General features: G+C 44.4%; 2 protein-coding genes across 2 annotated transcripts; both read left to right on the forward strand.

Moving 5' to 3' along the window:
- The first annotated feature begins 15,706 nt into the window (after nt 1-15,706).
- Nucleotides 15,707-18,537, forward strand: LOC142368705 (uncharacterized). The gene is made up of 6 exons (XM_075450897.1): nt 15,707-15,756; nt 15,832-16,164; nt 16,407-16,448; nt 16,559-16,669; nt 16,782-16,816; nt 18,252-18,537. The coding sequence occupies exons 1-6, from the start codon at nt 15,711-15,713 to the stop codon at nt 18,372-18,374; spliced, it is 690 nt and encodes a 229-aa protein (XP_075307012.1). The 5' UTR covers nt 15,707-15,710; the 3' UTR covers nt 18,375-18,537.
- A 6,305-nt stretch (nt 18,538-24,842) lies between these two features.
- On the forward strand, nt 24,843-26,799 carry LOC142369382 (uncharacterized). Its single transcript, XM_075451745.1, has 6 exons — nt 24,843-24,892; nt 24,968-25,300; nt 25,521-25,562; nt 25,739-25,843; nt 25,968-26,002; nt 26,653-26,799. Exons 1-6 carry the CDS (start codon nt 24,847-24,849, stop codon nt 26,791-26,793), a joined length of 702 nt encoding a protein of 233 aa, XP_075307860.1. The 5' UTR covers nt 24,843-24,846; the 3' UTR covers nt 26,794-26,799.
- Nucleotides 26,800-27,831: the final 1,032 nt, after the last annotated feature.

The following is a 27,831-nucleotide window of genomic DNA, read 5'->3' on the forward strand; positions in this document are numbered from 1 at the left end:
AAAGAGTCCTCAGCAAAAAATAAACTGAATGTTCCCGTTTTCAGACTCTTAGTATCTTGTTCATCCTTTTGTTTTTGTCTCTGCTGCTGCCAAAGCCTGGGTCTACTTTGCAGACTTTCTCATGAAGAGAGTCAAGTGGTCTGCTGTGGGAGGTGTGAGATACACATTAGTGTCTAACAGGAAGAAACAGCACAGTGTGGTCTGAGCTCAGCTGAGGTGAAAATCATGAGGCTTATGAAGTCAAAGCTCTTTAGGAAACTATGAAAACATCATCAGTATGGTCTTATTAAAAACAATATATTACAGCAGCCCAGCCTGAGAGGATAAGAACTGTCTGCATGAGTGAAAAGCAGCCTCCACCAGAGATCAAATGTATCATAGAGCAATAAAACTGCTTCCTTAAAGTTTGTATCAGTCACATTTGTCACTGTTAAATCCCTCCCCCCGTCATAACCACACACAACCCACTTTACCTTCACACTCAAACTTATTTTTCTATATTTAATGGGTTTTATCATTGACACGATGCATTCCTTACAATAACACCAAGAGCTACAGGTGAGCTTAACTGGAATAAGTGGTATTCCGGGGGAAAAAGGGCATTAACCAACAAGCACGGCTGCTGATAAAGAGTGCTGAGGCACTGTGGAGAGCTGTGGTCAAATGACAGCATGTTAACTTTACACTGTGTCAGTGTGAAAGGGAAATTAATATAGCAGTTAATACAGAACCACTACGTTCAGTGAGAGCCCTCCTTTGGGAACGATGAATGCCTTTACAGAATCACTGGAATCCATACAACAGCTGTGAGGGGATTTTAGTTTTCCTGTCTGAAGGTTTGGACCCAGAAAGGCAGAAAAAACACTGAGAGATGATTTAAAGGATTTATTTACAATAATTACAAGCAATAAGTTGTTACTTGTGAGTGTCCTTATGAGTCCAGGTTCCATGGGAAACAGTGCTTAGGTAGAACAGGTCGATGGCCTTCCGGGTGGCAGGTACAGCGGGAGCCTGTGGTAATGTGAGTGGGCAGGTAGGTGAGTTGTTCAAGAAAAGGCTCAAGATGTGGACACCAATGGAATGATGGATCCAAGCAGTTATGTAGCCTGGCAGGAAGCTGGAGGATTTCAATGGGATCGGTGGAGCCAAATTGTCAGGTGACTTTTTCAGGGAACTCGTGAATACCAGGGTGGCTGGAGGAACCAGGTGAGTCTTTAAGAAAGTTTGTGCGTTCAACGTGGCAGACTGTTATGGCATCTGGAGATAATTCCTTGAGCAGGTAGAGATGAAGCAGATGGCTGGTTCTTTCTGAGGAGAACATGGAGAACGTAAGGTCAGGAGTTAACTTAGACTAGGTTAGAGAACAAGATCAGAAGAGAAGAGAGAATCAACCCACATTTACCAGAGAGGGAAACCAAACGATCTGGCGATGAGTGGAGTTCCAACCAGGATAGATAAGCAGCTGCAGTGATGAGATGATGATGACCTGCTGTGCTCAGAGAACCTGCTGGAGAACAGAGGAAGAACACACCCAAACAAGGCTGGAAATGTATATTTGGTTAACTACACATACGCATGTTTATCATGGCTGCCTCATGTATCCTGCTTTCATTTGGTGCGTTGGTCGCGCTTGTCCTCAGAAATGAATGTTATGTGTACACACGCTGTAATATGTAGGTGAGCTGTAGGGGGTGTTAAAGGCTTGTGTTTCATGTTAAGATGTTTTTCACAATCAATTTCTCGAGCTGTGCTTGGTTTAAGGGCCTCACATTCCATTTGCGATACCACCATTATCACTTTTTCTGTTGTGATCTGAGGATCAACATCATGTTAACCTCTTCTATTGACGCCATGTTTCCTGTTTTATCAGAGTGCTTCTGCTCACATCCTGTAAATCCGGCAGCAGCTTCCAGTCCGGGTGATCAGGTGCACCCCCTTGTGGAACCCTCCGGTAATGAGCATTGTACTCAGGCCAGTATGTGAGCAGTTAAACTGTGAACAGAGATGGTTGCTTACGTGATTGTGAGGAGAAACAGCAAGTATATCTTAAGCCTGGCACTGATACAAGAAGAATAAGCTCTATGACATTTAGTCCTCTGTCAGATCAACCAACCCTCACTGGCATCACTGACCACAACTTGGTCAGGATGACTCCCAGGTATGTCCCTCTTGTGAGTAGGCAGCCCGTGCGCACCAGGACAGTGAGGAGGTGGACACAGGAGGCAGCTGAGGCACTGCAGGACTGCTTTGGGTCGACAGACTGGGATGTACTCTGTGAGCCTCATGGGGAGGACATCGACAATATGACTGACTGCATCACAGACTACATCAGATTCTGTGAGGACACTGTCACGCCAGCCCGGACCGTGCGCTGCTTCTCCAACAACAAACCCTGGATTACCAGTGACCTGAAGGCACTTCTAAACAAAAAGAAGATGGCTTTCAGGTCTGGGGACAGAGAGGAGCAGAGGAGAGTGCAGCGTGAACTCAAAGAGACACTGAGGACATGCAGGGACAACTACAGGAGGAAGCTTGAGTCCAAACTCGAGCAGAACTGTGTGAGAGATGTGTGGGCTGGAATGAAGCACATAACTGGGATGAAGGGGAAGGACACGCAGACATCAGGGAGCCTGGACAGGGCAAACCAGTTTAACCAGTTTTTCAACAGGTTTAGCTCACCTCCTACGAACTCACCTCCTCCTCCTCCTCCACTGCGGACAGCAACACCAACCCCCAGCTAACGGTGAATACAGGCCAGGTTAAGAGGCAGCTGGAAAGACTACATCAGGGGAAGGCTGCAGGCCCTGACGGCATCACACCATGGATCCTGAGGACCTGTGCCAGCCAGCTGTCTCCTGTACTGGTACATCTGTACAACCTGAGCTTGAGTCGGGAGAGAGTCCCGTTGCTGTGGAAGACGTTACACGTGGTACCTGTCCACAAGAAGTCGAGGCCTTCCGACCCAGAGGAGTACAGACCGGTCGCTCTCACATCTCATGTGATGAAGGTCATGGAGAGACTGGTCCTAGCCCAGCTGAGGCCTCAGGTGATGACGTTTCTAGACCCCCTACAATTTGCCTACCAGCCCCACTTGGGAGTTGATGATGCTGTCGTCTTCCTGCTGCAACGAGCCCACATGCACCTGGATGGTGGAGGAGACACTGTGAGAATCACATTCTTTATTTCTCGAGTGCCTTCAATACCATCCAGCCCCTGCTACTGGGTGAGAAGCTGCAGAGGAGGGGTGTCCACAACTCAGTGATCTCCTGGGTTACTGACTACCTGACATGCAGGCCACAGTTTGTCTGTCTGGGCAGTGTCCTGTCTGATGTGGTGGTCAGTGACATAGGAGCTCCACAGGGAACCGTGCTTTCTCCTTTTCTCTTTACCTTATACACCACTGATCTCCAGTACAACTCTGAGTCATGTCACCTACAGAAGTTTTCTGACGACTCAGCTGTTGTCGGGTGTATAATGGCGCTTTTCCACTAGCTCGGCACAGCTCGGCACAGCTCGCCACGGCTCGGTTTGGTGTTGTTTCCATTACACTTCGTGCCTCCTCGACGTGGGCGGGGTCGTCGTAACACGGCTGCGCGTGTTGCTGCTCACCCTGTGGCTTTTTGTCGCACAGAAGGCAAGAGAAGAGAGCCAGAGAAGACTCCTGGCCGCCAGACAAAACAGTATTGAAAAGTACCGGAGAGTTTTGTTACGAGCTTCAAAAAGACGACGTTTGGAGGTAAGCTAACGGTTGCTAACGCTAGCTTTTATTATCCGCGTTATGACGCTTCCAGTGACGACACTCATCGCCCAATCAGTGGAAGGCAGTCGGCTGACGTCACGTTTTAGTAACGCTTCGGCCCGCTTGGAACCAGGGCTGAGGTGATATGGAAAATCGTCCCGGTTGCAGGTACTGCGTGCTAATGGAAACACGCAATAGCGCGCCGAGCCGAAGCGAGCTGGTGGAAAAGTGCCATAAGAGATGGAGAGGAGGGGGAGTACAGGATACTGGTGGACAACTTTGTGGAGTGGTCTGAGCAGAATCACCTGAGGCTGAACATCAGCAAGACCAGAGAGATAGTGATCGACTTCAGGAGGAAGAAGAAGACGCCTTCACAGCCACTGAAGATCAAGGGGGAGGTGGTGGAGGAAGTGGAGGACTACAAATACCTGGGAGTGGTGATCGGCAACAGACTCGACTGGGCATCTAACACTGACGTTGTGTGCAAGAAGGGGATGAGCAGACTTTATTTCCTAGGGAAGCTGAGATCCTTCAATGTGTGCAGCAAGATGTTGGAGACCTTTTGTCACAGTGTTGTTGCCGGTGCCATTTTCTTTGCTGCTGTGTGTTGGGGAAGCAGCATCAGAGCCAGCGACTCCAACAGACTGGATAAAATCATCAGGAAAGCTGGCTCTGTACTAGGACAAAAGCTAGAGTCCCTGGAAACCGTGGTGGAGAGGAGGACACTGAAGAAGCTGTTATCTATCATGGACAACAAACAGCACCCTCTCCACCACACAGTGGACAGACAGCGGAGCACCTTCTCACATAGACTGCTTCAGCTCCGCTGTCGAAGGGACAGATACAGGAAATCTTTCCTGCCACATGCCATCACTCTGTATAATAACAGTTAATCATTGTTCTGCACTAAATATGGTCATTATGGTCATTTCAATTTCGCACAACTGCATTTGTTGCACATTTTGCTGTACATATATATTTTTATTTTTTTTTACTTGTCTGTATGCTACAACTGCAAAGTAATTTCCCAGCTGGGATGAATAAAGTACTTCTATTCTATTCTATTCTATTCTATTCTATTCTATTCTATTCTATTCTATTAAATGAATTTTTAACGTTGAAATTTCTCATGTTAGGCGCTATTAAATAGCTGCAGTTCATAGAATAGAATAAAGAGACAACTAAATATCAAACAATATCACTATAGTGTGGTGATTAGTGATAATTTGATGTATTTCTTCTAATGTTATGTTTTGTGATAACAATGAGCGTGAACACAGTGGATGAAAAAACCCTTCATGCTTCAACTTGTTCACACAGGCTGATAGATGTGGAGATCAGAAACAGTTGGAAGACAACTGAGGTACATTGTCACCAGCTTTAAAAACTGTTAGTTTTTCCAGTCTTTAGGTTGAAAGACACCATTTGTTCTAAGGTTCATATAATGCAGGACTATTAGTCTCCAGCCCCCACCTGAGAACTCTTTCATCTGTACGTCACTGTGCTTTACAACATGAAGAAGAAAAAACACCCCGCCCCTACGGACCTCTTTATAAGAGCTGAGAGGATCACACGTCACAGAGACACGGTTAGACACACGATGAGGATCTTTATCCTGATAACAGCTTTGTTTCTCTGCAGCCTCAGTAAGTACTGCCACCTGTAGTCACAGAAGCCGCTGAATGTTCAGTGCGTGATGTTCTCTCTGTTGCTTGTTTCAGGCTGGATCTGTGGGTCTCACACTGTGGAGGTCCAGTCCGGTGAAGACGTCACTCTGCTGTGCTCCAACATTTCCACATCTAACACCCAGACAGACTGGTTCAGAGTGGTCAACGGAACCGAACCCAGCTGTATCGCCTCTATGTTTGGCGCTCATGGTGAAGCTTCATTATGTGATGGATTTCAAGGTGGAAAATTTGAGATGAGCTCCAACATCACCACTGTCTTTCTGAAAATCAAACGAGTGGATTTCTCTGACTCCGGGCTGTATTTCTGTGGATTCTACCTGATAAGACACATAGTCCTTGTCAGTGCAGCAGAGTTAATCGTTCCAGGTAAGATTGGGGTCTTTTGTAAAAATATACTTTTTTTTTTTAAATATTGACTTTGGTTTTTCCTCGTTATATAGAAAAATTATCATAAGATTTATGATGATTTATCATCACAAACCAATTTTTCTCGTCATGTGAATTGTAAATCTCAAAGTTATCATCACAGAAGCAGGAAAACAGCCCAAAGACAAACAGGGCATTCATATTAATCAATTTAGATCACACCAGTGTTTTTATTTGCAGGTGACCATGAATCTGATGAAGAAGCACATTTGAACCCTGAAAGTAAGGTTCCTCCTTCTCTGAAGATTTATCTCAAATCTCTGTTGTCATTGCAGTATCAACCAAACATGAAGCAGCCGCATTGAAATGTTGTGTGTGTAAATGTCTTGTAGAAGAAGCTGATAGAATGAAAGACCTGATGAGTGTGATCCTGGGAGCTCTGACTGTTTTCCTCACTGTAGTAGTCATTGTTCTGGTTGTGAGAATCAGGAGACTTCAGACAGGTACAGCTGACTGTTGCTAATGCACATCCTTCTGTAAGCTGGAGGCTAAATCTACAAGAAGTTATAGAGACAGTAACGATTAACTCATCCTCCTTTTGCATTTACCTTTTAGCTGCGAGGGAAGAACAGCCGCCAAAAGAGAGCAAGGTGAACCTATCTCTATGAAACTTTATTCTTTAAAAAAAAAAAAACCTTTAATCAAATTTAAAAGCATTTAAATATGATTCATCTGTGAAAAACATCTGCCTGTGGCTTCAAACAGTAAGTTCCGACAGGCAGTCATAGTCTCTCATCATTAGTGCTGTGACAGCACATTTTTAAACTCTAGTGTGAACTGTCATTTTCAGTTTAACTTCAATTTCAGTGGTTCTTGTTTGCTGTGATGTGTGTAAAAAAAGTTAGAACAATACTTGTTACCTTCCTTTTAACACTGACGTTGGTTTTTCTGATTCAAACACTCGACCACGAGTAATTCGATCAAAATAGATCGTTTCTGATGGGCCGTAGAACCAAACCATCTAGTTGTGTGTCGTCTCTGAAGCGTGTTTGCAAAATCTGAAATGCTGTTTTAGTCAAAAAAGTCAATTAAGGTAAGTTAATAAGTGACTGAATACTTTGAACTGAAATGTAACGTCACAGCAGACAGTAAATGGGAGTAAAGAAGTACGACAAAGAAGTGAAATAGTCATTTCAAGATTCTGTTGAAGTCAGAGCATTGTCAGCTCTGTTTTTAACTTTCTGTCATTCAGTGCTGACTCAGGCTTTAAACTTTATATTGTAATATTGAGGATTTAGGTTTGATCTGGAAATTACATTTTAAATCTTTACCAAAAGGACGTTTTGAATTTCCAGCAGTATAAAAGTGTCCGGAAGCATCACAAGAGTCTAAAAAAACCTGTTTAGTTGTTCAGCTTCAAACAAATAATTCAGCCCTCTTTCATCAGTGTTCTATCACAGCAGGTTATAAATGTTTTAGCACAGCTGGTATTCCATGAAACATCCGGTTCCATAATTTCAGTTAAAATCAACCAAACTTTGATCACAACAATGAAAATATCAGTTGGTATGAATAAAGTCCAGCAGTTTTTCACATTTCTGACCAACTCAGCTGCAGTGTGTGACTGAATATTTTCATTTTTTTCAGAATCAGGCCTCAGACGATCTGAACTACGCCGCTCTAAATTTCCAGGCCAAAGCAAAGAGAAGCCGCCGGCCTGCATCAGAGAGGCAGGTGGAGCCACATGTTGTGTATGCTGCCACCAGATAGAGTCAGGAAGCAGCTGGAACTGCAGCTCAGAGAGGAACTCAGGCTTCATCGCGTTCACCTGCTGATGTATTTCTGTGTCTGTTTGAAAGAGTCCTCAGCAAAAAATAAACTGAATGTTCCCGTTTTCAGACTCTTAGTATCTTGTTCATCCTAGAAATAACTCTGACCTTATGTCACAACTTAATATTGTTGATTTAAAAATCCTAGAGGAAACAGTTTGGCATCTGAAATCAACCACTTGGACTCTGGACATAACACCATCCAAAACTGCTTTTACCTCAGTAGAAAGTGATCTCCTACAAATAGTTAACAGCTCACTGGTATCAGGCATTTTTCCCAAGTCACTAAAGACAGCTGCCATTAAGCCACTCCTAAAGAAGAGAACTCTAGACACCTCTATGATGAACAACTTCAGACCTGTCTCTAATCTCTCTTTTATATCTAAGATTATTGAGAAAGTTGTATTTAACCAGCTCAGCCACTTTCTGAATGAAAGTGGAAGTCTATTAACTTTCAATCAGGCTTCAGACGTCATCACAGCACTGAAAAAGCTCTGGTCAAAGTGTTAAACGACATCAGGTTGAATACTGATTCTGGTAATGTTTCAGTCCTGGTTCTGTTGGACCTCAGCGCTGCGTTTGATTAGCCTGGGTGCCAGCCGAACTTAGCCCCGCCCATAAAAGTTTTGGTCAGGAAGTTCGGTCTGGCTCTGCTCAGTTGGGAAATCATTATGCCCGACCAAGAATCGGTCGACCCAATCAGATTGCCAGGGCGATACGATGATGGACAGATGATCAACAGGGACATTATCGACTACGTCACTAAAGAGCGCTTAGTTTGACTTCGTTTGAAACAAACATGGCTGCCGCTGGAGAGCTAGGGTGTGTAGATTCTGCCATCGAGTCTGTTCTACAGGATCTCCATATTGCATTCGTTTTGAAAGACAAACAGAGGAACGCGATAAAGGCTTTTATCGATAGAAAAGATGTTTTTGCCGTCCTTCCTACAACAAGTGTGTGTTGCTTAATCTATGTCATATACTACGTTGCTCTGATTGGTTTTAGGTCTATCCAATTGAGCGAAGAGGCATTTTTTCTCCTGGTTCGGTTGAAACACGCCCCAAACTCAAAACTCTATTGAGCGGTATCAGACTCACATTCTGACGAGAATCGTGAGTATGACGTAGTCAGGCTAGCGTTTGATACTGTAGATCACAGAATCCTGTTACACAGGCTGGAAAACTGGGTTGGACTTTCTGGAGCGGTCCTTAACTGGTTCAGGTCCTACTTAGAAGGCCGGAGTTATTTTGTTACAATTGGCAGCTATGAAATTGAGCGAGTGGCCATGACTTGTGGAGTCCCCCAGGGGTCAATTCTTGGACCTCTTCTGTTTAACTTGTATATGCTCCCTTTGGGTCAGATATTGCAGAACTTTAACATCAATTATCACAGTTATGCAGACGATACACAACTTTATGTGTCTCTGTCACCGGACGACTGCAGCCCAGCAGACGTACTGTGTCATTGTCTGGAGGAAGTAAACACCTGGATGAGAGAGAATTTTCTACAATTAAATGAAGACAAAACTAAGATCATTCTGTTTGGTAGCAAAGAGAAGAGGGTCAGAGTTGGTAAATATCTTGAGACTCGGGACCTTACAATCACTGACCAAGTTCATAACCTCGGAGTGTTGTTAGACTCAGATCTGACTTTCAGCAGCCACATCAAAGCTGTCACCAAGGCAGCTTTTTACCATCTCAGAAACATCAACAGAATTAAAGTTTTCCTCTCCCAAAAAGACCAGGAGAAACTCATCCATGCATTCATCTCCAGTAGACTCCATTACTGTAATGCTCTTTTAACTGGACTTCCCAAAAAGAGCATTAAACATCTGCAGCTCATCCAGAACGCTGCTGCTAGAGTTTTAACCCGGACTAAGAGATCTGAACACATCACACCAGTTTTAAAATCTTTACACTGGCTTCCAGTCAGTCACAGAATAGATTTTAAAAGTCTGCTGATGGTTTACAAATCCCAGAACGGTTTAGGCCCAAAATACATCTGTGATATGTTCAGAGAACATAAACCTAGCAGAGCTCTTAGATCCAAGGACTCAGGTCAGCTGGTCCAGTCCAGACTAAACATGGAGAAGCAGCATTTAGCTGTTATGCTGCAAACAAGTGGAACAAACTGCCAGTGGAGATTAAACTTTCACCAAATGTAGACATTCTTAAATCCAGGTTAAAAACATTTATTTTCTCATGTGTCTATACATGAAATCTGCACGCTATCTTTGAACTTATCTTGACTGTTGCTTGTTTTTAAATTAATTTAAATGATTTTATTTGTTTCTCTTTATATTCCTTTATGTATTTTTAATGCTTCTTCCACTCCCTGCTGCAATGCTTTTATCTTATGTGAAGCACTTTGAATTGTTTGTACATGAAATGTGCTATACAAATAAATTTGATTTGATTTGATTTGATCCTTTTGTTTTAGTTGCTGCCAAAGCCTGGGCCCACTTTGCAGACTTTCTCATGCAGAGAGTCAAGTGGTCTGCTGTGGGAGGTGTGAGATACACATGAGTGTCTAACAGGAAGAAACAGCACAGTGTGGTCTGAGCTCAGCTGAGGTGAAAATCATGAGGGCTATGAAGTCAAAGCTCTTTCGGAAACTATGAAAACAACATCAGTATGATCATATTAAAAACAATATATTACAGTAGCCCAGCCTGAGAGGATAAGAACTGTCTGCATGAGTGAAAAGCAGCCTCCACCAGTGATCAAATGTATCACAGAGCAATAAAACCGCTTCCTTAAAGTTTGTATCAGTCACATCTGTCACTGTTAAATCCCTCCCCCCGTCATAACCACACACAACCCACTTTACCTTCACACTCAAACTTATTTTTCTATATTTAATGGGTTTTATCATTGACACGATGCATTCCTTACAATAACACCAAGAGCTACAAGTGAGATTAACTGGAATAAGTGGTATTCAGTGGAAAAAAGGGCATTAACCAACAAGCACGGCTGCTGATAAAGAGTGCTGAGGCACTGTGGAGAGCTGTGGTCAAATGACAGCATGTTAACTTTACACTGTGTCAATGTGAAAGGGAAGTTAATATAGCAGTTAATACAGAACCACTAAAGTCAGTGAGAGTCATCCTCTGGGAAATTATGAATGCCTTTAAAGCTGCCGTCGGCAACTTTTCTTTTAGTCATATTAGCTTGAACTGTCATGGGATTCTGGAAGTAGAATATTAAATAGGCCGTTTAGGAAAAATCCCGAATTCTGTAGCTCCCTCTGAAGCCTGTAATCGTGCTTGCAAAAATCGAACGCTATCGGCTGTTTTTAACCAATCATGTTAGGTTTATTATTTATCTATTATCTGAGCAGAACAGTCACCAACCACGTCTTACATGCTGAGCGTGAGTCTGCCCCCAGCTTGTGTGCACGCACACTGGTGTGAACTCACGTGCACAACCTCGTCCACAGAGGGGGAGGGGTTGGGGGATGGACCTGAAAGTTGTATCAGTTCAGTTTTTCCTACTTTAGACTCGGAATTTTGAAAACCTGCCAACGGCAGCTTTAAGGAATCACTGGAATCCATACAACAGCTGTGAGGGGATTTTAGTTTTCCTGTCTGAAGGTTTGGACCCAGAAAGGCAGAAAAACCACTGAGAGATGATTTAAAGGATTTATTTACAATAATTACAAGCAATGAGTTGTTAATTGTGAGTGTCCTTATGAGTCCAGGTTCCATGGGAAACAGTGCTTAGGTAGAACAGGTCGATGGCCTTCCAGGTGGCAGGTACAGCGGGAGCCTGTGGTAATGTGAGTGGGCAGGCAGGTGAGTTCTTCCAGAAAAGGGTCCAAATGTGGACACCAATGGAACGATGGATCCAAGCAGTTATGTAGCCTGGCAGGAAGCTGGAGGATTTCAATGGGATCGGTGGAGCCAAATTGTCAGGTGACTTTTTCAGGGAACTCGTGACTACCAGGGTGGATGGAGGAACCAGGTGAGTCTTTAAGAAAGTTTGTGCGTTCAACGTGGCAGAGTGTTATGGCATCTGGAGATAATTCCTTGAGCAGGTAGAGATGAAGCAGATGGCTGGTTCTTTCTGAGGAGAACATGGAGAACGTAAGGTCAGGAGTTAACTTAGACTAGGTCAGAGAAAAAGATCAGAAGAGAAGAGAGAATCAACCGACATTTACCAGAGAGGGAAACCAATCGATCTGGCGATGAGTGGAGTTCCAACCAGGATAGATAAGCAGCTGCAGTGATGAGATGATGATGACCTGCTGTGCTCAGAGAACCTGCTGGAGAACAGAGGAAGAACACACCCAAACAAGGCTGGAAATGTATATTTGGTTAACTACACATACGCATGTTTATCATGGCTGCCTCATGTAACCTGCTTTCATTTGGTGCGTTGGTCGCGCTTGTCCTCAGAAATGAATGTTATGTGTACACACGCTGTAATATGTAGGTGAGCTGTAGGGGGTGTTAAAGGCTTGTGTTTCATGTTAAGATGTTTTTCACAATCAATTTCTCGAGCTGTGCTTGGTTTAAGGGCCTCACATTCCATTTGCGATACCACCATTATCACTTTTTCTGTTGTGATCTGAGGATCAACATCATGTTAACCTCTTCTATTGACGCCATGTTTCCTGTTTTATCAGAGTGCTTCTGCTCACATCCTGTAAATCCGGCAGCAGCTTCCAGTCCGGGTGATCAGGTGCACCCCCTTGTGGAACCCTCCGGTAATGAGCATTGTACTCAGGCCAGTATGTGAGCAGTTAAACTGTGAACAGAGATGGTTGCTTACGTGATTGTGAGGAGAAACAGCAAGTATATCTTAAGCCTGGCACTGATACAAGAAGAATAAGCTTTATGACATTTAGTCCTCTGTCAGATCAACCAACCCTCACTGGCATCACTGACCACAACTTGGTCAGGATGACTCCCAGGTATGTCCCTCTTGTGAGTAGGCAGCCCGTGCGCACCAGGACAGTGAGGAGGTGGACACAGGAGGCAGCTGTGGCACTGCAGGACTGCTTTGGGTCGACAGACTGGGATGTACTCTGTGAGCCTCATGGGGAGGACATCGACAATATGACTGACTGCATCACAGACTACATCAGATTCTGTGAGGACACTGTCACGCCAGCCCGGACCGTGCGCTGCTTCTCCAACAACAAACCCTGGATTACCAGTGACCTGAAGGCACTTCTAAACAAAAAGGAGATGGCTTTCAGGTCTGGGGACAGAGAGGAGCAGAGGAGAGTGCAGCGTGAACTCAAAGAGACACTGAGGACATGCAGGGACAACTACAGGAGGAAGCTTGAGTCCAAACTCGAGCAGAACTGTGTGAGAGATGTGTGGGCTGGAATGAAGCACATAACTGGGATGAAGGGGAAGGACACGCAGACATCAGGGAGCCTGGACAGGGCAAACCAGTTTAACCAGTTTTTCAACAGGTTTAGCTAACCTCCTACGAACTCACCTCCTCCTCCTCCTCCACTGCGGACAGCAACACCAACCCCCAGCTAATGGTGAATACAGGCCAGGTTAAGAGGCAGCTGGAAAGACTACATCAGGGGAAGGCTGCAGGCCCTGACGGCATCACACCATGGATCCTGAGGACCTGTGCCAGCCAGCTGTCTCCTGTACTGGTACATCTGTACAACCTGAGCTTGAGTCGGGAGAGAGTCCCGTTGCTGTGGAAGACGTTACACGTGGTACCTGTCCACAAGAAGTCGAGGCCTTCGGACCCAGAGGAGTACAGACCGGTCACTCTCACATCTCATGTGATGAAGGTCATGGAGAGACTGGTCCTAGCCCAGCTGAGGCCTCAGGTGATGACGTTTCTAGACCCCCTACAATTTGCCTACCAGCCCCACTTGGGAGTTGATGATGCTGTCGTCTTCCTGCTGCAACGAGCCCACATGCACCTGGATGGTGGAGGAGACACTGTGAGAATCACATTCTTTATATCTCGAGTGCCTTCAATACCATCCAGCCCCTGCTACTGGGTGAGAAGCTGCAGAGGAGGGGTGTCCACAACTCAGTGATCTCCTGGGTTACTGACTACCTGACATGCAGGCCACAGTTTGTCCGTCTGGGCAGTGTCCTGTCTGATGTGGTGGTCAGTGACATAGGAGCTCCACAGGGAACCGTGCTTTCTCCTTTTCTCTTTACCTTATACACCACTGATCTCCAGTACAACTCTGAGTCATGTCACCTACAGAAGTTTTCTGACGACTCAGCTGTTGTCGGGTGTATAATGGCGCTTTTCCACTAGCTCGGCACAGCTCGGCACAGCTCGCCACGGCTCGGTTTGGTTGTGTTTCCATTACACTTCATGCCTCCTCGACGTGGGTGGGGTCGTCGTAACACGGCTGCGCGTGTTGCTGCTCCCCCTGTGGCTTTTTGTCGCACAGAAGGCAAGAGAAGAGAGCCATAGAAGACTCCTGGCCGCCAGACAAAACAGTATTGAAAAGTACCGGAGAGTTTTGTTACGAGCTTCAAAAAGACGACGTTTGGAGGTAAGCTAACGGTTGCTAACGCTAGCTTTTATTATCCGCGTTATGACGCTTCCAGTGACGACACTCATCGCCCAATCAGTGGAAGGCAGTCGGCTGACGTCACGTTTTAGTAACGCTTCGGCCCGCTTGGAACCAGGGCTGAGGTGATATGGAAAATCGTCCCGGTTGCAGGTACTGCGTGCTAATGGAAACACGCAATAGCGCGCCGAGCCGAAGCGAGCTGGTGGAAAAGCGCCATAAGAGATGGAGAGGAGGGGGAGTACAGGATACTGGTGGACAACTTTGTGGAGTGGTCTGAGCAGAATCACCTGAGGCTGAACGTCAGCAAGACCAGAGAGATGGTGATCGACTTCAGGAGGAAGAAGAAGACGCCTTCACAGCCACTGAAGATCAAGGGGGAGGTGGTTGAGGAGGTGAAGGACTACAAATACCTGGGAGTGGTGATCGGCAACAGACTCGACTGGGCATCTAACACTGACGCTGTGTGCAAGAAGGGGATGAGCAGACTTTATTTCCTAGGGAAGCTGAGATCCTTCAATGTGTGCAGCAAGATGTTTGAGACCTTCTGTCACAGTGTTGTTGCTGGTGCCATTTTCTTTGCTGCTGTGTGTTGGGGAAGCAGCATCAGAGCCAGCGACTCCAACAGACTGGATAAAATCATCATGAAAGCTGGCTCTGTACTAGGACAAAAGCTAGAGTCCCTGGAAACCGTGGTGGAGAGGAGGACACTGAAGAAGCTGTTATCTATCATGGACAACAAACAGCACCCTCTCCACCACACAGTGGACAGACAGCGGAGCACCTTCTCACATAGACTGCTTCAGCTCCGCTGTCGAAGGGACAGATACAGGAAATCTTTCCTGCCACATGCCATCACTCTGTATAATAACAGTTAATCATTGTTCTGCACTAAATATGGTCATTATGGTCATTTCAATTTCGCACAACTGCATTTGTTGCACATTTTGCTGTACATATATATTTTTATTTTTTTTTACTTGTCTGTATGCTACAACTGCAAAGTAATTTCCCAGCTGGGATGAATAAAGTACTTCTATTCTATTCTATTCTATTCTATTCTATTCTATTCTATTAAATGAATTTTTAACGTTGAAATTTCTCATGTTAGGCGCTATTAAATAGCTGCAGTTCATAGAATAGAATAAAGAGACAACTAAATATCAAACAATATCACTATAGTGTGGTGATTAGTGATAATTTGATGTATTTCTTCTAATGTTATGTTTTGTGATAACAATGAGCGTGAACACAGTGGATGAAAAAACCCTTCATGCTTCAACTTGTTCACACAGGCTGATAGATGTGGAGATCAGAAACAGTTGGAAGACAACTGAGGTACATTGTCACCAGCTTTAAAAACTGTTAGTTTTTCCAGTCTTTAGGTTGAAAGACACCATTTGTTCTAAGGTTCATATAATGCAGGACTATTAGTCTCCAGCCCCCACCTGAGAACTCTTTCATCTGTACGTCACTGTGCTTTACAACATGAAGAAGAAAAAACACCCCGCCCCTACGGACCTCTTTATAAGAGCTGAGAGGATCACACGTCACAGTGACACGGTTAGACACACGATGAGGATCTTTATCCTGATAACAGCTTTGTTTCTCTGCAGCCTCAGTAAGTACTGCCACCTGTAGTCACAGGAGCCGCTGAATGTTCAGTGCGTGATGTTCTCTCTGTTGCTTGTTTCAGGCTGGATCTGTGGGTCTCACACTGTGGAGGTCCAGTCCGGTGAAGACGTCACTCTGCTGTGCTCCAACATTTCCACATCTCAGACCCAGACAGACTGGTTCAGAGTGGTCAACGGAACTGAACCCAGCTGTATCGCCTCTATGTTTGGGGCTCATGGTGAAGCTTCATTCTGTGATGGATTTCAAGGTGGAAAATTTGAAATGAGCTCCAACATCACCACTGTCTTTCTGAAAATCAAACGAGTGGATTTCTCTGACTCCGGGCTGTATTTCTGTGGATTCTACATGATGAGACACATAGTCCTTGTCAGTGCAGCAGAGTTAATCGTTCCAGGTAAGATTGGGGTCTTTTGTAAAAATATTGACTTTTTTTTAAAAATATTGACTTTGGTTTTTCCTCGTTATATAGAAAAATGATCATCAGATTTATGATGATTTATCATCACAAACCAATTTTTCTCATCATGTGAATTGTAAATCTCAAAGTTATCATCACAGAAACACTGAAAACAGCCCAAAGACAAACAGGGCATTCATATTAATCAATTTAGATCACACCAGTGTTTTTATTTGCAGGTGACGATGAATCTGATGAAGAAGCACATTTGAACCCTGAAAGTAAGGTTCCTCCTTCTCTGAAGAGTTATCTCACATCTCTGTAGTCATTGCATTATCGACCAAACATGAAGCAGCCGCATTGAAATGTTTTGTGTGTAAATATCTTGTAGAAGAAGCTGATAGAATGAAAGACCTGATGAGTGTGATCCTGGGAGCTCTGACTGTTTTCCTCACTGTAGTAGTCATTGTTCTGGTTGTGAGAATCAGGAGACTTCAGACAGGTACAGCTGACTGTTGCTAATGCACATCCTTCCGTAAGCTGGAGGCTAAATCTACAAGAAGTTATAGAGACAGTAATGATTAACTCATCCTCCTTTTGCATTTACCTTTTAGCTGCGAGGGAAGAACAGCCGCCAAAAGAGAGCAAGGTGAACCTATTTCTATGAAACTTTATTCTTTAAAAAAAAAAAAATGCATTCAAACAAATCTAAATGCATTTAAATATGATTCATCTGTGAATAACATCTACCTGTGGCTTCAAACAGTAAGTTCCGACAGGCAGTCACAGTCTCTCATCACTAGTGCTTTGACAGCACATTTTCAAACTCTAGTGTGAACTGTTATTTTCAGTTTAACTTCAATTTCAGTGGTTCTTGTTTGTTTTGATGTGTGTAAAAAAGTTAGAACAATACTTGGTACCTGCCTCTCAACACTGATGTTGGTTTTTCTGATTCAAACCCTCGACCATGAGTTATTCGATCAAAATAGATCGTTTCTGATGGGCCGTAGAACCAAACCATCTAGTTGTGTGTCGTCTCTGAAGCGTGTTTGCAAAATCTGAAATGCTGTTGCAGTAGATAAGAGGGATGGCTGCCAAGCCAATGTGGAGATGAGTGATGAAGAACTCTGCTGACACGGACTTAGTCGAACATAGAAACCTTTATTGCAGTCATCAGGTCCGTCTCGAATTTACAGAAAAGAGGCATCACGTCTGGAGAGAGAGTAGCTCAATTGGTGCGAATGGAAGCCTCTCTGATTTTTAAGGGGGGGAATCTTATTTTATGGGAGAATCTCAAGGTCCTTTATTCTCCAGGCATCCAGCCAAGAGACAATGTCCATGGACCACATGCCTTTGGAATGTATTTTTCCTCCGAATCTCCTTATTTGACTATATGTTATCTCTAGTTGAAACATGTGCACTCCGTGGCCCGTACGGGGACGCGCCCAGCGGATATGTACTCAGTGAACCCAGAAAAAGGCCCTTCTCCACTGTATCAGACACCTCACTGGTTTAGTCAAAAAAGTCAATTAAGATAAGATAATGAGTGAATACTTTGAACTGAAATGTAACATCACAGCAGACAGTAAATGGCAGTAAAGAAGGACTAAAAAGAAGTAATATAGTCATTTCAAGATTCTGTTGAAGTCAGAGCATTGTCAGCTCTGTTTTTAACTTTCTGTCATTCAGTGTTGACTCAGGCTTTAAACTTTATATTGTAATATTCAGGATTTAGGTTTGATCAGGAAATTACATTTTAAATCTTTACCAAAAGGACGTTTTAAATGTCCAGCAGTATAAAAGTGTCAGGAAGTATCACAAGAGTCTAAAAAAACCTGTTTAGTTGTTCAGCTTCAAACAAACAATTCAGCCCCCCTTCATCAGTATTCTATCACAGCAGGTTATAAATGTTTTAGCACAGGTGATATTCCATGAAACATCCGGTTCCATCATTTCAGTTAAAAATCAACCAAACTTTGATCACAACTATGAAAATATCAGTTGGTATGAATAAAGTCCAGCAGTTTTCACATTTCTGACCAACTCAGCTGCAGTGTGTGACTGAATATTTTCATTTTTTTCAGAATCAGGCCTCAGACGATCTGAACTACGCCGCTCTAAATTTCCAGGCCAAAGCAAAGAGAAGCCGCCGGCCTGCATCAGAGAGGCAGGTGGAGCCACATGTTGTGTATGCTGCCACCAGATAGAGTCAGGAAGCAGCTGGAACTGCAGCTGAGAGGCAGGTGGAGCCAGATGTTGTGTATGCTGCCACCAGATAGAGTCAGGAAGCAGCTGGAACTGCAGCTCAGAGAGGAACTCAGACTTTATCGCGTTCGCCTGCTGATGTATTTCTGTGTCTGTTTGAAAGAGTCCTCAGCAAAAAATAAACTGAATGTTCCCGTATTCAGAGTCTTAGTATCTTGTTCATCCTTTTGTTTTGGTCTCTGCTGCTGCCAAAGCCTGGGCCTACTTTTCAGTCTTTCTCATGAAGAGAGTCAAGTGGTCTGCTGTGGGAGGTGTGAGATACACATGAGTGTCTAACAGGAAGAAACAGCACAGTGTGGTCTGAGCTCAGCTGAGGTGAAAATCACGAGGGCTATGAAGTCAAAGCTCTTTATGAAACTATGCAATAAAACTGCCTCCTTAAAGTTTGTATCAGTCACATATGTCACTGTTAAATCCCTCCCCCCCGTCATAACCACACACAACCCACTTTATCTTCACACTCAAACTTATTTTTCTATATTTAATCATTGACACGATGCATTCCTTACAATAACACCAAGAGCTACAAGTGAACTGAGCTGGAATAAGTGGTATTCAGTGGAAAAAAAGGGCATTAACCAACAAGCATGGCTGCTGATAAAGAGTGCTGAGGCACTGTGGAGAGCTGTGGTCAAATGATGGCATGTTAACTTTACACTGTGTCAATGTGAAAGGGAAATTAATATAGCAGTTAATACAGAACCACTAAAGTCAGTGAGAGTCCTCCTCTGGGAACGATGAATGCCTTTACAGAATCCATACAACAGCTTGTGGTATTTATGTTGCTTTTATTTTCAGAATCATCAGAACTAGCATTCCACAGCCTCACATCCAGTTAGCGCTCATACTGAGCAATATGACGTAACCACGTAAGCAGTATCTGCAAGCCTATACTGGCGTGATCCGAACATTACATCCTTCTTTGGTTTTTTTTTTTTAAACTTGAACTCGAAGTTATCTGTTACATCCACTTCTGGTTACTTTGAATAATCAATAACTAAACATCCACTTGGTCAGTAAACAACAATAAACACTATGAAGTACACAATTAGATTGCTTCAGTGTGATAACTCAAGTAAGTGCTTTCTTAAATGTCATTTCAAATACAAACCATAGAATCACTTTTTTAAACACTTTCAGATTCAGAACAGAAAAACTTGTCTAAAGATAAAGTCTCTTTGAACCAAGCACTCTTTTCAATTCCTATCTACCATGCGTTCAGCTGTGACCATAGAGCCCTGGACGGTGGTCACTGTACGGCTTGAGATTGCAAGCTGTTGTAAGTTTATTGTGCCTGGGTTGAGAGCACAACACCATGTCACCAGGTTGGAGAGGGTAAGGTGCAGCGTGACGGCGAGTGTCCGAGTACACCTTCATTTTGGCTTTGGCCTTGCGGTCTCTCCTGCGGAGATCCTCGTCCGGTTCGATAGGTGTGCTCACTGAAGGCATCTTTGTGTGTATCCTGCGTTTGAGCAGCAACTCAGCGGGTGATGTTGTTGTTGTGCTATGTGGCGTTGCACGGTACTCACTCAGGAATGTGTAGAGGTGCTGTTTCCAGGGATGTTTTCCATGTGAGCAACACGGAGACACTTTCCAAGTGTTCTCATGAACCTCTCTGCAGTGGCGTTTGCCTGGGGCCATGGTGGTGTGATCTTTCGATGGTGAAACCCCACGTAGGCCGCAAACTTGCTGAACTGCTCACCGTTGAAAGGGGGGCCGTTGTCTGTTTTCACCGTTCTGGGGATGCCAAGCATCGAGAAGATCTTGTCCATGACTGGGATGACAGAGTTTGCAGAGGTGGAGTGCATGACCTCCACTAAAGGGTACCGGGAGTACTCATCTACGATGACTAACAAGTGTTCACCTGTCGGCAGTGGGCCGTAGAAGTCTGCACTGATGTCTTGCCAGACTGTGTCAGGGAGGTCTGACATCCGCAGAGGTTCGTTGCGTGTTTCTGGTGTGGTGGCTTGACATGCTAAACAGTTTCTTACCGTCGCCTCAGCTCGTCGGTCGATGTTTGGAAACCACACCTTCTCTCTCAGGAGTGCCTTTGTTTTTTCGTGATTCCCTGATGTGCCTCGTGTGTGAGCTGGAGTACCCTGTGCTCAAGTGAGGAGGGATCCAATCCTGGAGCCCTTTAGTATGATGTCATTTTCATGTGACACTGTGAGCTTGCTTTTCACATGTTCATATTGTCTCAGCACAGTGTTCTTTGTGACTGTGTGCAATGTATTGTTGCGTATGAGAGCACTGACCTTTTGTAGTGTTTCATCTTTGAGTGTCTCACACTTGATTTCATCCAGAGTCATTGCTTTTGGTGTGTTGTTCTGCATGATGAAGTTTCTGTATTCTACCTTGAGGTTGTATGGCTGAAGCCGAAGTCCCCATCGCTCGATGCGGGCGGGTGGCTTGGACCTCGGGTTGTTCCAGATGAGCTCGACTGGCTTGTGATCTGTCACCATTGTGAACTCTTTGCCGTAGATGTAGAGATGAAAGTGTTCACAGCTCCATATGATTGCGAGTGCTTCACGCTCTGTTTGTGAGTAGCGCCTCTCGACATCGCTGAGCGCTCGGCTTGCATATGCGATGATGTGTTTCTTTTCTTTGTCTTTTTGTAGCAGTATTGCCCCTTGTCCTACTGGACTAGCGTCGACGATGAGCTCTGTTTCCCTGTTCGGGTCGAAGTATGCTATCGTGGTCTCGCTGGTGAGACCCTCTCTCAGCGTGCTCAGCGCTGCGTCCTGTTCCACACCCCACTACCAGGGAGTGTTGTTCCTTGTGAGCTTTCTCAGCGGCTCTGTGACTGTAGCGAAGTTGGGGATGAACCGTGAGCAGTAGTTCGCCATCCCTAGGAGACTTCTTACCTCTGCTGCGTCCTTGGGCTTGTCGGCTTGGCGTATGCTGTCAACCTCTTTTGGATCGAGTTTCAGTAGCTCAGCTTCCACTTTCTCACGTACATGGAGAGGAACTCTGCGATGTGGCTGGCAGGTTGCATGTATGTCTGGGTTGATATGTAGCGTGACTTGAAAGTCCTTGAGCTTACCAATGCCATCAAACAGCTCGGGGTGGCTGTTCACAAGCTCGTCTGCCACTGTGAGGCTCATTGGGGGAGGGCTGATAGAGTGTACAATTTTGATCAACCCCAATTCATCAGCTGTCTGGTGGCTGAGTAGGGAGCAGCCATCACCTTTGATCACGTAGAAGGTCCCATCTGTTTTGTTCTTGTTCTGTGCCTCCACACTGCCTGTGAACTTCCCTAGGATGGGCAGCGTGTCTTTGGATCCATAGGCTAGTATCCTGAGATCTGTGTGCAGGAGGCGGGGCTGGAGACTCAGATTATTATGTCTTTTCACTGATGATGTTTACTGCAGCGCCAGAGTCGATCAGAGCTGGCACTGTGTCTCCATTCAGCTTGATTTTAGTCAGTGGCTGCTTAATGTCTCTATTGCTTTTAACAGTGAACGCATAGCATTCATCACTGCTTGAAGAGAACTCACGCTGAGCTATTTCACTTTGTGTTTCTAGCTGGTTGACTTGTTTTCTGCAGCCTTTCTTGTATGTCCGTGTCTCAGTTTTCTGTTCTGTGTGTTGTGGTTTTGACCTATACTGTCTTGCAAAGTGGTTTTGCTTCCCACATGCTTTACACTGTTTGCCTCTTGCAGGGCATTCATTTTTGTGTGGCCCCCGCAGTTTCTGCACTGTGCGTTGCAGCCGCCTACTGGACGTTTTTGGTACGCCTTCTTCTGGGGTTGCCTATGCACTTGATTCACTGCAGCAGTGAGATTGGAACCCTTTTCTATTCCCTTTGATTGGAGTTCAGACAGTTCAAGAGTCCTGCCGTATTCAAGGAGTTCTTTTAATGTCTTGTTTGCCTCCCTCAAGCCGTATTTGCGCACCCTGGAGGACGTGCAGCTTTGTATGATCTGTGACTTAATTTCATTGTCCACATCACCAAATTTGCAGTATTTTGCTAGCATGTGAAGTCTGGTATTATAAACATCCAGATTCTCACCAGGCAGTTGTGCAGCTTTCCTGAAGACGTAAACCTCGTATTGGACGTTCTTTTTAGGCGAGAAGTATCCGTTGAGTTTTGTTTTCCCGTCTCCATACTTGTCTCCGTCTGCCGCCACTGTGTCGTATATGTCGTGCACTCTTTCGCCAGCTAGATGCAACAGGGGGGCTTTCAATCTTGAATCCCCGGTTATGTTCACAGCTGTGGTGTTGTTCTCGAATCGCTGAAGCCACTTGTTCCATCACGGTCCGATAGAGCTGGGTTCACTCTTCGTATCAAACGGTGGTACAGACGGGCCGTGTGATAGCATCATGTTGACTCTCTGGCTGCTAACTGACTAGCACACTTACTTTAGCTAGCACTGGCTTGTTAATCTCTTTCGCTCCGAACTTTCTTCCGCACGCAATATTCCGCTCTCCCGGGAACCGTCGGTGTAGTCGGTCTTATTTTTTTGATCCTCGTCGCCAGTGATGTATTTATGTTGCTTTTATTTTCAGAATCATCAGAACTAGCATTCCACAGCCTCACATCCAGTTCGCGCTCATACTGACGCAATATGACGTAACCACGTAAGCAGTACCTGCAAGCCTTTACTGGCGTGATCTGAACATTACACAGCTGTGAGGGGATTTTAGTATTCCTGACTGAAGGTTTGGACCCAGAAAGGCAGAAAAACCACAGAGATGATTTAAAAGATTTATTTACAATACTTACAAGCAATGAGTTGTTAATTGTGAGTGTCCTTATGAGTCCAGGTTCCATGGGAAACAGTGCTTAGGTAGAACAGGTCGATGGCCTTCCGGGTGGCAGGTACAGCGGGAGCCTGTGGTAATGTGAGTGGGCAGGCAGGTGAGTTCTTCCAGAAAAGGGTCCAAATGTGGACACCAATGGAACGATGGATCCAAGCAGTTATGTAGCCTGGCAGGAAGCTAGAGGATTTCAATGGGATCGGTGGAGCCAAATTGTCAGGTGACTTTTTCAGGGAACTCGTGAATACCAGGGTGGATGGAGGAACCAGGTGAGTCTTTAAGAAAGTTTGTGCATTCAACGTGGCAGAGTGTTATGGCATCTGGAGATAATTCCTTGAGCAGGTAGAGATGAAGCAGATGGCTGGTTCTTTCTGAGGAGAACATGGAGAACGTAAGGTTAGGATTTAACTTAGACTAGGTCAGAGAAAAAGATCAGAAGAGAAGAGAGAATAAACCGACATTTACCAGAGAGGGAAACCAATCGATCTGGCGATGAGTGGAGTTCCAACCAGGACAGATAAGCAGCTGCAGTGATGAGATGATGATGACCTGCTGTGCTCAGAGAACCTGCTGGAGAACAGAGGAAGACCACACCCAAACAAGGCTGGAAATGTATATTTGGTTAACTACACATACGCATGTTTATCATGGCTACCTCATGTATCCTGCTTTCATTTGGTGCGTTGGTCGCGCTTGTCCTCAGAAATGAATGTTATGTGTACACACGCTGTAATATGTAGGTGAGCTGTAGGGGGTGTTAAAGGCTTGTGTTTCATGTTAAGATGTTTTTCACAATCAATTTCTCGACCCATGCTTGGTTTAAGGGCCTCACATTCCATTTGCGATACCACCATTATCACTTTTTCTGTTGTGATCTGAGGATCAACATCATGTTAACCTCTTCTATTGACGCCATGTTTCCTGTTTTATCAGAGTGCTTCTGCTCACATCCTGTAAATCCGGCAGCAGCTTCCAGTCCGGGTGATCAGGTGCACCCCCTTGTGGAACCCTCTGGTACTCAGGCCAGTATGTGAGCAGTTAAACTGTGAACGGAGATGGTTGCTTACGTGATTGCGAGGAAAAACAGGAAGTATAACTTAAGCCTGGCACTGGCACTGACTTTATGACATTTAGTCCTCTGTCAGATCAACCAACCCTTTCTAACGTTGACATTTCTCAGGTTGGGTGCTGTTAAATAGCTGCAGTTCATAGAATAGAATAATAAATAAATAAATAAATATCACACAATATCACAATATCAGTGATGATGAGTGATAATATGACGTATTTCCTCTAACGTTTCGTTTTGTGATAAAAATGAAAGTGAACACAGTGGATGAAAAAACCCTTCATGCTTCAACTTGTTCACACAGGCTGATAGATGTGGAGATCAGAAACAGTTGGAAGACAACTGAGGTACATTGTCACCAGCTTTAAAAACTGTTAGTTTTTCCAGTCTTTAGGTTGAAAGACATCATTTGTTCTAAGGTTCATATAATGCAGGACTATTAGTCTCCAACCACCACCTGAGAACTCTTTCATCTGTACGTCACTGTGCTTTACAACATGAAGAAGAAAAAACACCCCGCCCCTACGGACCTCTTTATAAGAGCTGAGAGGATCACACGTCACAGTGACACGGTTAGACACACGATGAGGATCTTTATCCTGATAACAGCTTTGTTTCTCTGCAGCCTCAGTAAGTACTGCCACCTGTAGTCACAGGAGCCGCTGAATGTTCAGTGCGTGATGTTCTCTCTGCTGTTTGTTTCAGGCTGGATCTGTGGGTCTCACACTGTGGAGGTCCAGTCCGGTGAAGACGTCACTCTGCTGTGCTCCAACATTTCCACATCTCAGACCCAGACAGACTGGTTCAGAGTGGTCAACGGAACCGAACCCAGCTGTATCGCCTCTACGTTTGGCGCTCACGGTGAAGCTTCATTCTGTGATGGATTTCAAGGTGGAAAATTTGAGATGAGCTCCAACATCACCACTGTCTTTCTGAAAATCAAACGAGTGGATTTCTCTGACTCCGGGCTGTATTTCTGTGGATTCTACATGATGAGACACATAGTTCTTGTCAGTGCAGCAGAGTTAATCGTTCCAGGTAAGATTGGGGTCATTTGTGAAATATTGACTTTGGTTTTTCCTTGTTATATAGAAAAATAATCATCAGATTTATGATGATTTATCATCACAAACCAATTTTTCTCGTCATGTGAATTTTAAACCTCAAAGTTATCATCACAGAAACATGAAAACAGCCCAAAGGCAAACAGGGCATTCATATTAATCAAATTAGATCACACCAGTGTTTTTATTTGCAGGTGACGATGAATCTGATGAAGAGGCACATTTGAACCCTGAAAGTAAGGTTCCTCCTTCTCTGAAGATTTATCTCATTCACAGGTCATGATGAATCTGAAGATGAAATTTTTACTCAGAATAAAATTAAAGCTCTTCTAGATACTTTTAGAATTGTGCAGGTTTTTACAACCATCAGTAACTGTAACTTTGAAATGAACAGCGTCTTCATCTCTTGCAGAAGATGGAGAGACAAATGTTCTGACTCTAACTTTGGGCAGTCTGACGGTTTTCTTAATGACGGCTGTTGTTGGTTTGGTTGTTAAAATCGGACACCTTCACACAGGTACAGCTGACATGTGGTCTGTTGCACGACCTCAGATGTGCTGCAACAACTTTAGACAAAAACACAAACAGATGATTCTTTGTTTAATGAACGTCAATTGATCAGACTTAATGTGTTCATTTAGAAGCGAAGGAAGAACTGAACCCCGACAGAAGCAAGGTGAGACATCTTTATCAAAACTACCATGAATTTTAATCCCGTGTGCTGTGTTTCTACACAGCTAAGTAAAAGGTTTTTCTGTATTGCACCATGTGTAACTCAGCTGTGACCGTTTCATCCAGTGAGGGAGGCCAACTCAGTCTCACGGCAAAACCTGAAATAGTCACAGAAATTTGAACTGATATTTCATTGTGCTGCACACAAACACTAGAAAAGCCTCCGTGGAGTAACATCGTGTCACCGTATTTTGTTAAATAGTCACGTTTTGGCAGTTGTGTCACATTTTATAGGCAAACAAGTTCATGTTCAGAGGCTGAATATAAAGGAGGAGTCAAGATCAAGTTCCATCTTAACCACAAACCAAGACTGCAGTCCTTGTGCTTTCATTCGCTGTTTCATCAGTGTTTCATACATTGTTTCAACAGTGTTTCATATATTCCAACCTATTTGGCTCAGATCTGAACTTCCTAACAGTCCGGGGAAGCTGCCATGTTGCTCTTTGACAGAGATGGGGAGGATGATCAGATGTTGTCAAAAGTGAAAACAACCAGCAGCAACTTTTCCCCGCATTAGATCTTCCTGAACAGAGATGGGACATGTACAGACTCTGTGCTGGTTTCCCTTTCTGATTGTGAATGATTCATTTTCAGACTCCAGGCTCCTCTGACATGAACTCTGCGACACAGAGGTTCCTGAAACAAACTAAAGGAAGCAGGAGACCTGCAGACGAGAGAGCCCTGGAGACTCATGTTATCTATGCTTTCAGCAGAAAGACGTGCGATTCTGTGTGAAGCGATGGAGGAGTCCTTTTCGTAATAAAGTTGGCATACCCAATCCGACCAGAGTTCGTGTCTTTTTTTTCACTTTGACTCCATCTGTAAGGCACGTTTTTGATATTTGATGAGGAGGAGCCAAACCAGAAACAGATTGTAAATCTCAAAGTGAGAGAAACTGGAGGGAGGGGTGAGATACGCGTCACTGCACAGGAAGAGGCAGCACAGTGTGGTCTGAGCAGAGATGGACTCTGCAGGTCTCCAGTGTCAATATGAAGAGTCTGAAAAGAGGCAGCGAAAAGGGATTTGATATCACCCGCCTTTGTGTCGGTGCAGAATTAATGTTGAAGAAGAAATCATCCCGAACACTGAGAGGACAAACAGGATCTGTAGGAGCTTTTAACTCAGGAAGACTGCAGCACTGACCACAAACGTCAAATCTCTCTGTCGCGCTGAAGTTTTACATGAACAACAATGAACCACTGAGTCACCCTGAAAAACATGATAGAAAACCCTGAGTTCAAAAGCAACGATGAGTCTCTACAATAGTCATGTAGTGTGCATCAGACTGTAGCTTAGCTGCAATACGAAGGGTCACAACGAATGATTTCCCTACTCAAGGCGTAAGGCTGCACCCTCCTTTTTTTATTGAACGGGTGCAGCAACTGCATAAACTCTTGCTTCAACAAGCATATCTAGATTAAAATCATAGTCAAAGCTTGTAGCGTGTTATGTTTGGTTCGGCATCTCACAACTGTGTTTGTCAGTTTCTCTCCAGTTGGTCACTGAGTGTAAACTGAACAGGAAACAACAAGTGGGAGGTGTGATGGAGGCTGAACCACCAACACACAGAGATGACTGCTGCTTTGCATTGTTTGACAGGAAAAGCACAGTGTGGTTAAACATTTATGTTTAGAATAAAACCTTTTTTTTGTCTATTTGATTGGATTTAATGACATTTTCACTCTTCTCCACTAAATCATGACACCGCGGGTGTGTATATGACAAATACAAAGGTGTAGCTCTCTTACTTATGTGTGTTTGCATACACTTGTT

The sequence above is a fragment of the Odontesthes bonariensis genome, chromosome 19, assembly GCF_027942865.1.
Source record: "Odontesthes bonariensis isolate fOdoBon6 chromosome 19, fOdoBon6.hap1, whole genome shotgun sequence".
Classification (NCBI taxonomy): Eukaryota; Metazoa; Chordata; class Actinopteri; order Atheriniformes; family Atherinopsidae; genus Odontesthes; species Odontesthes bonariensis.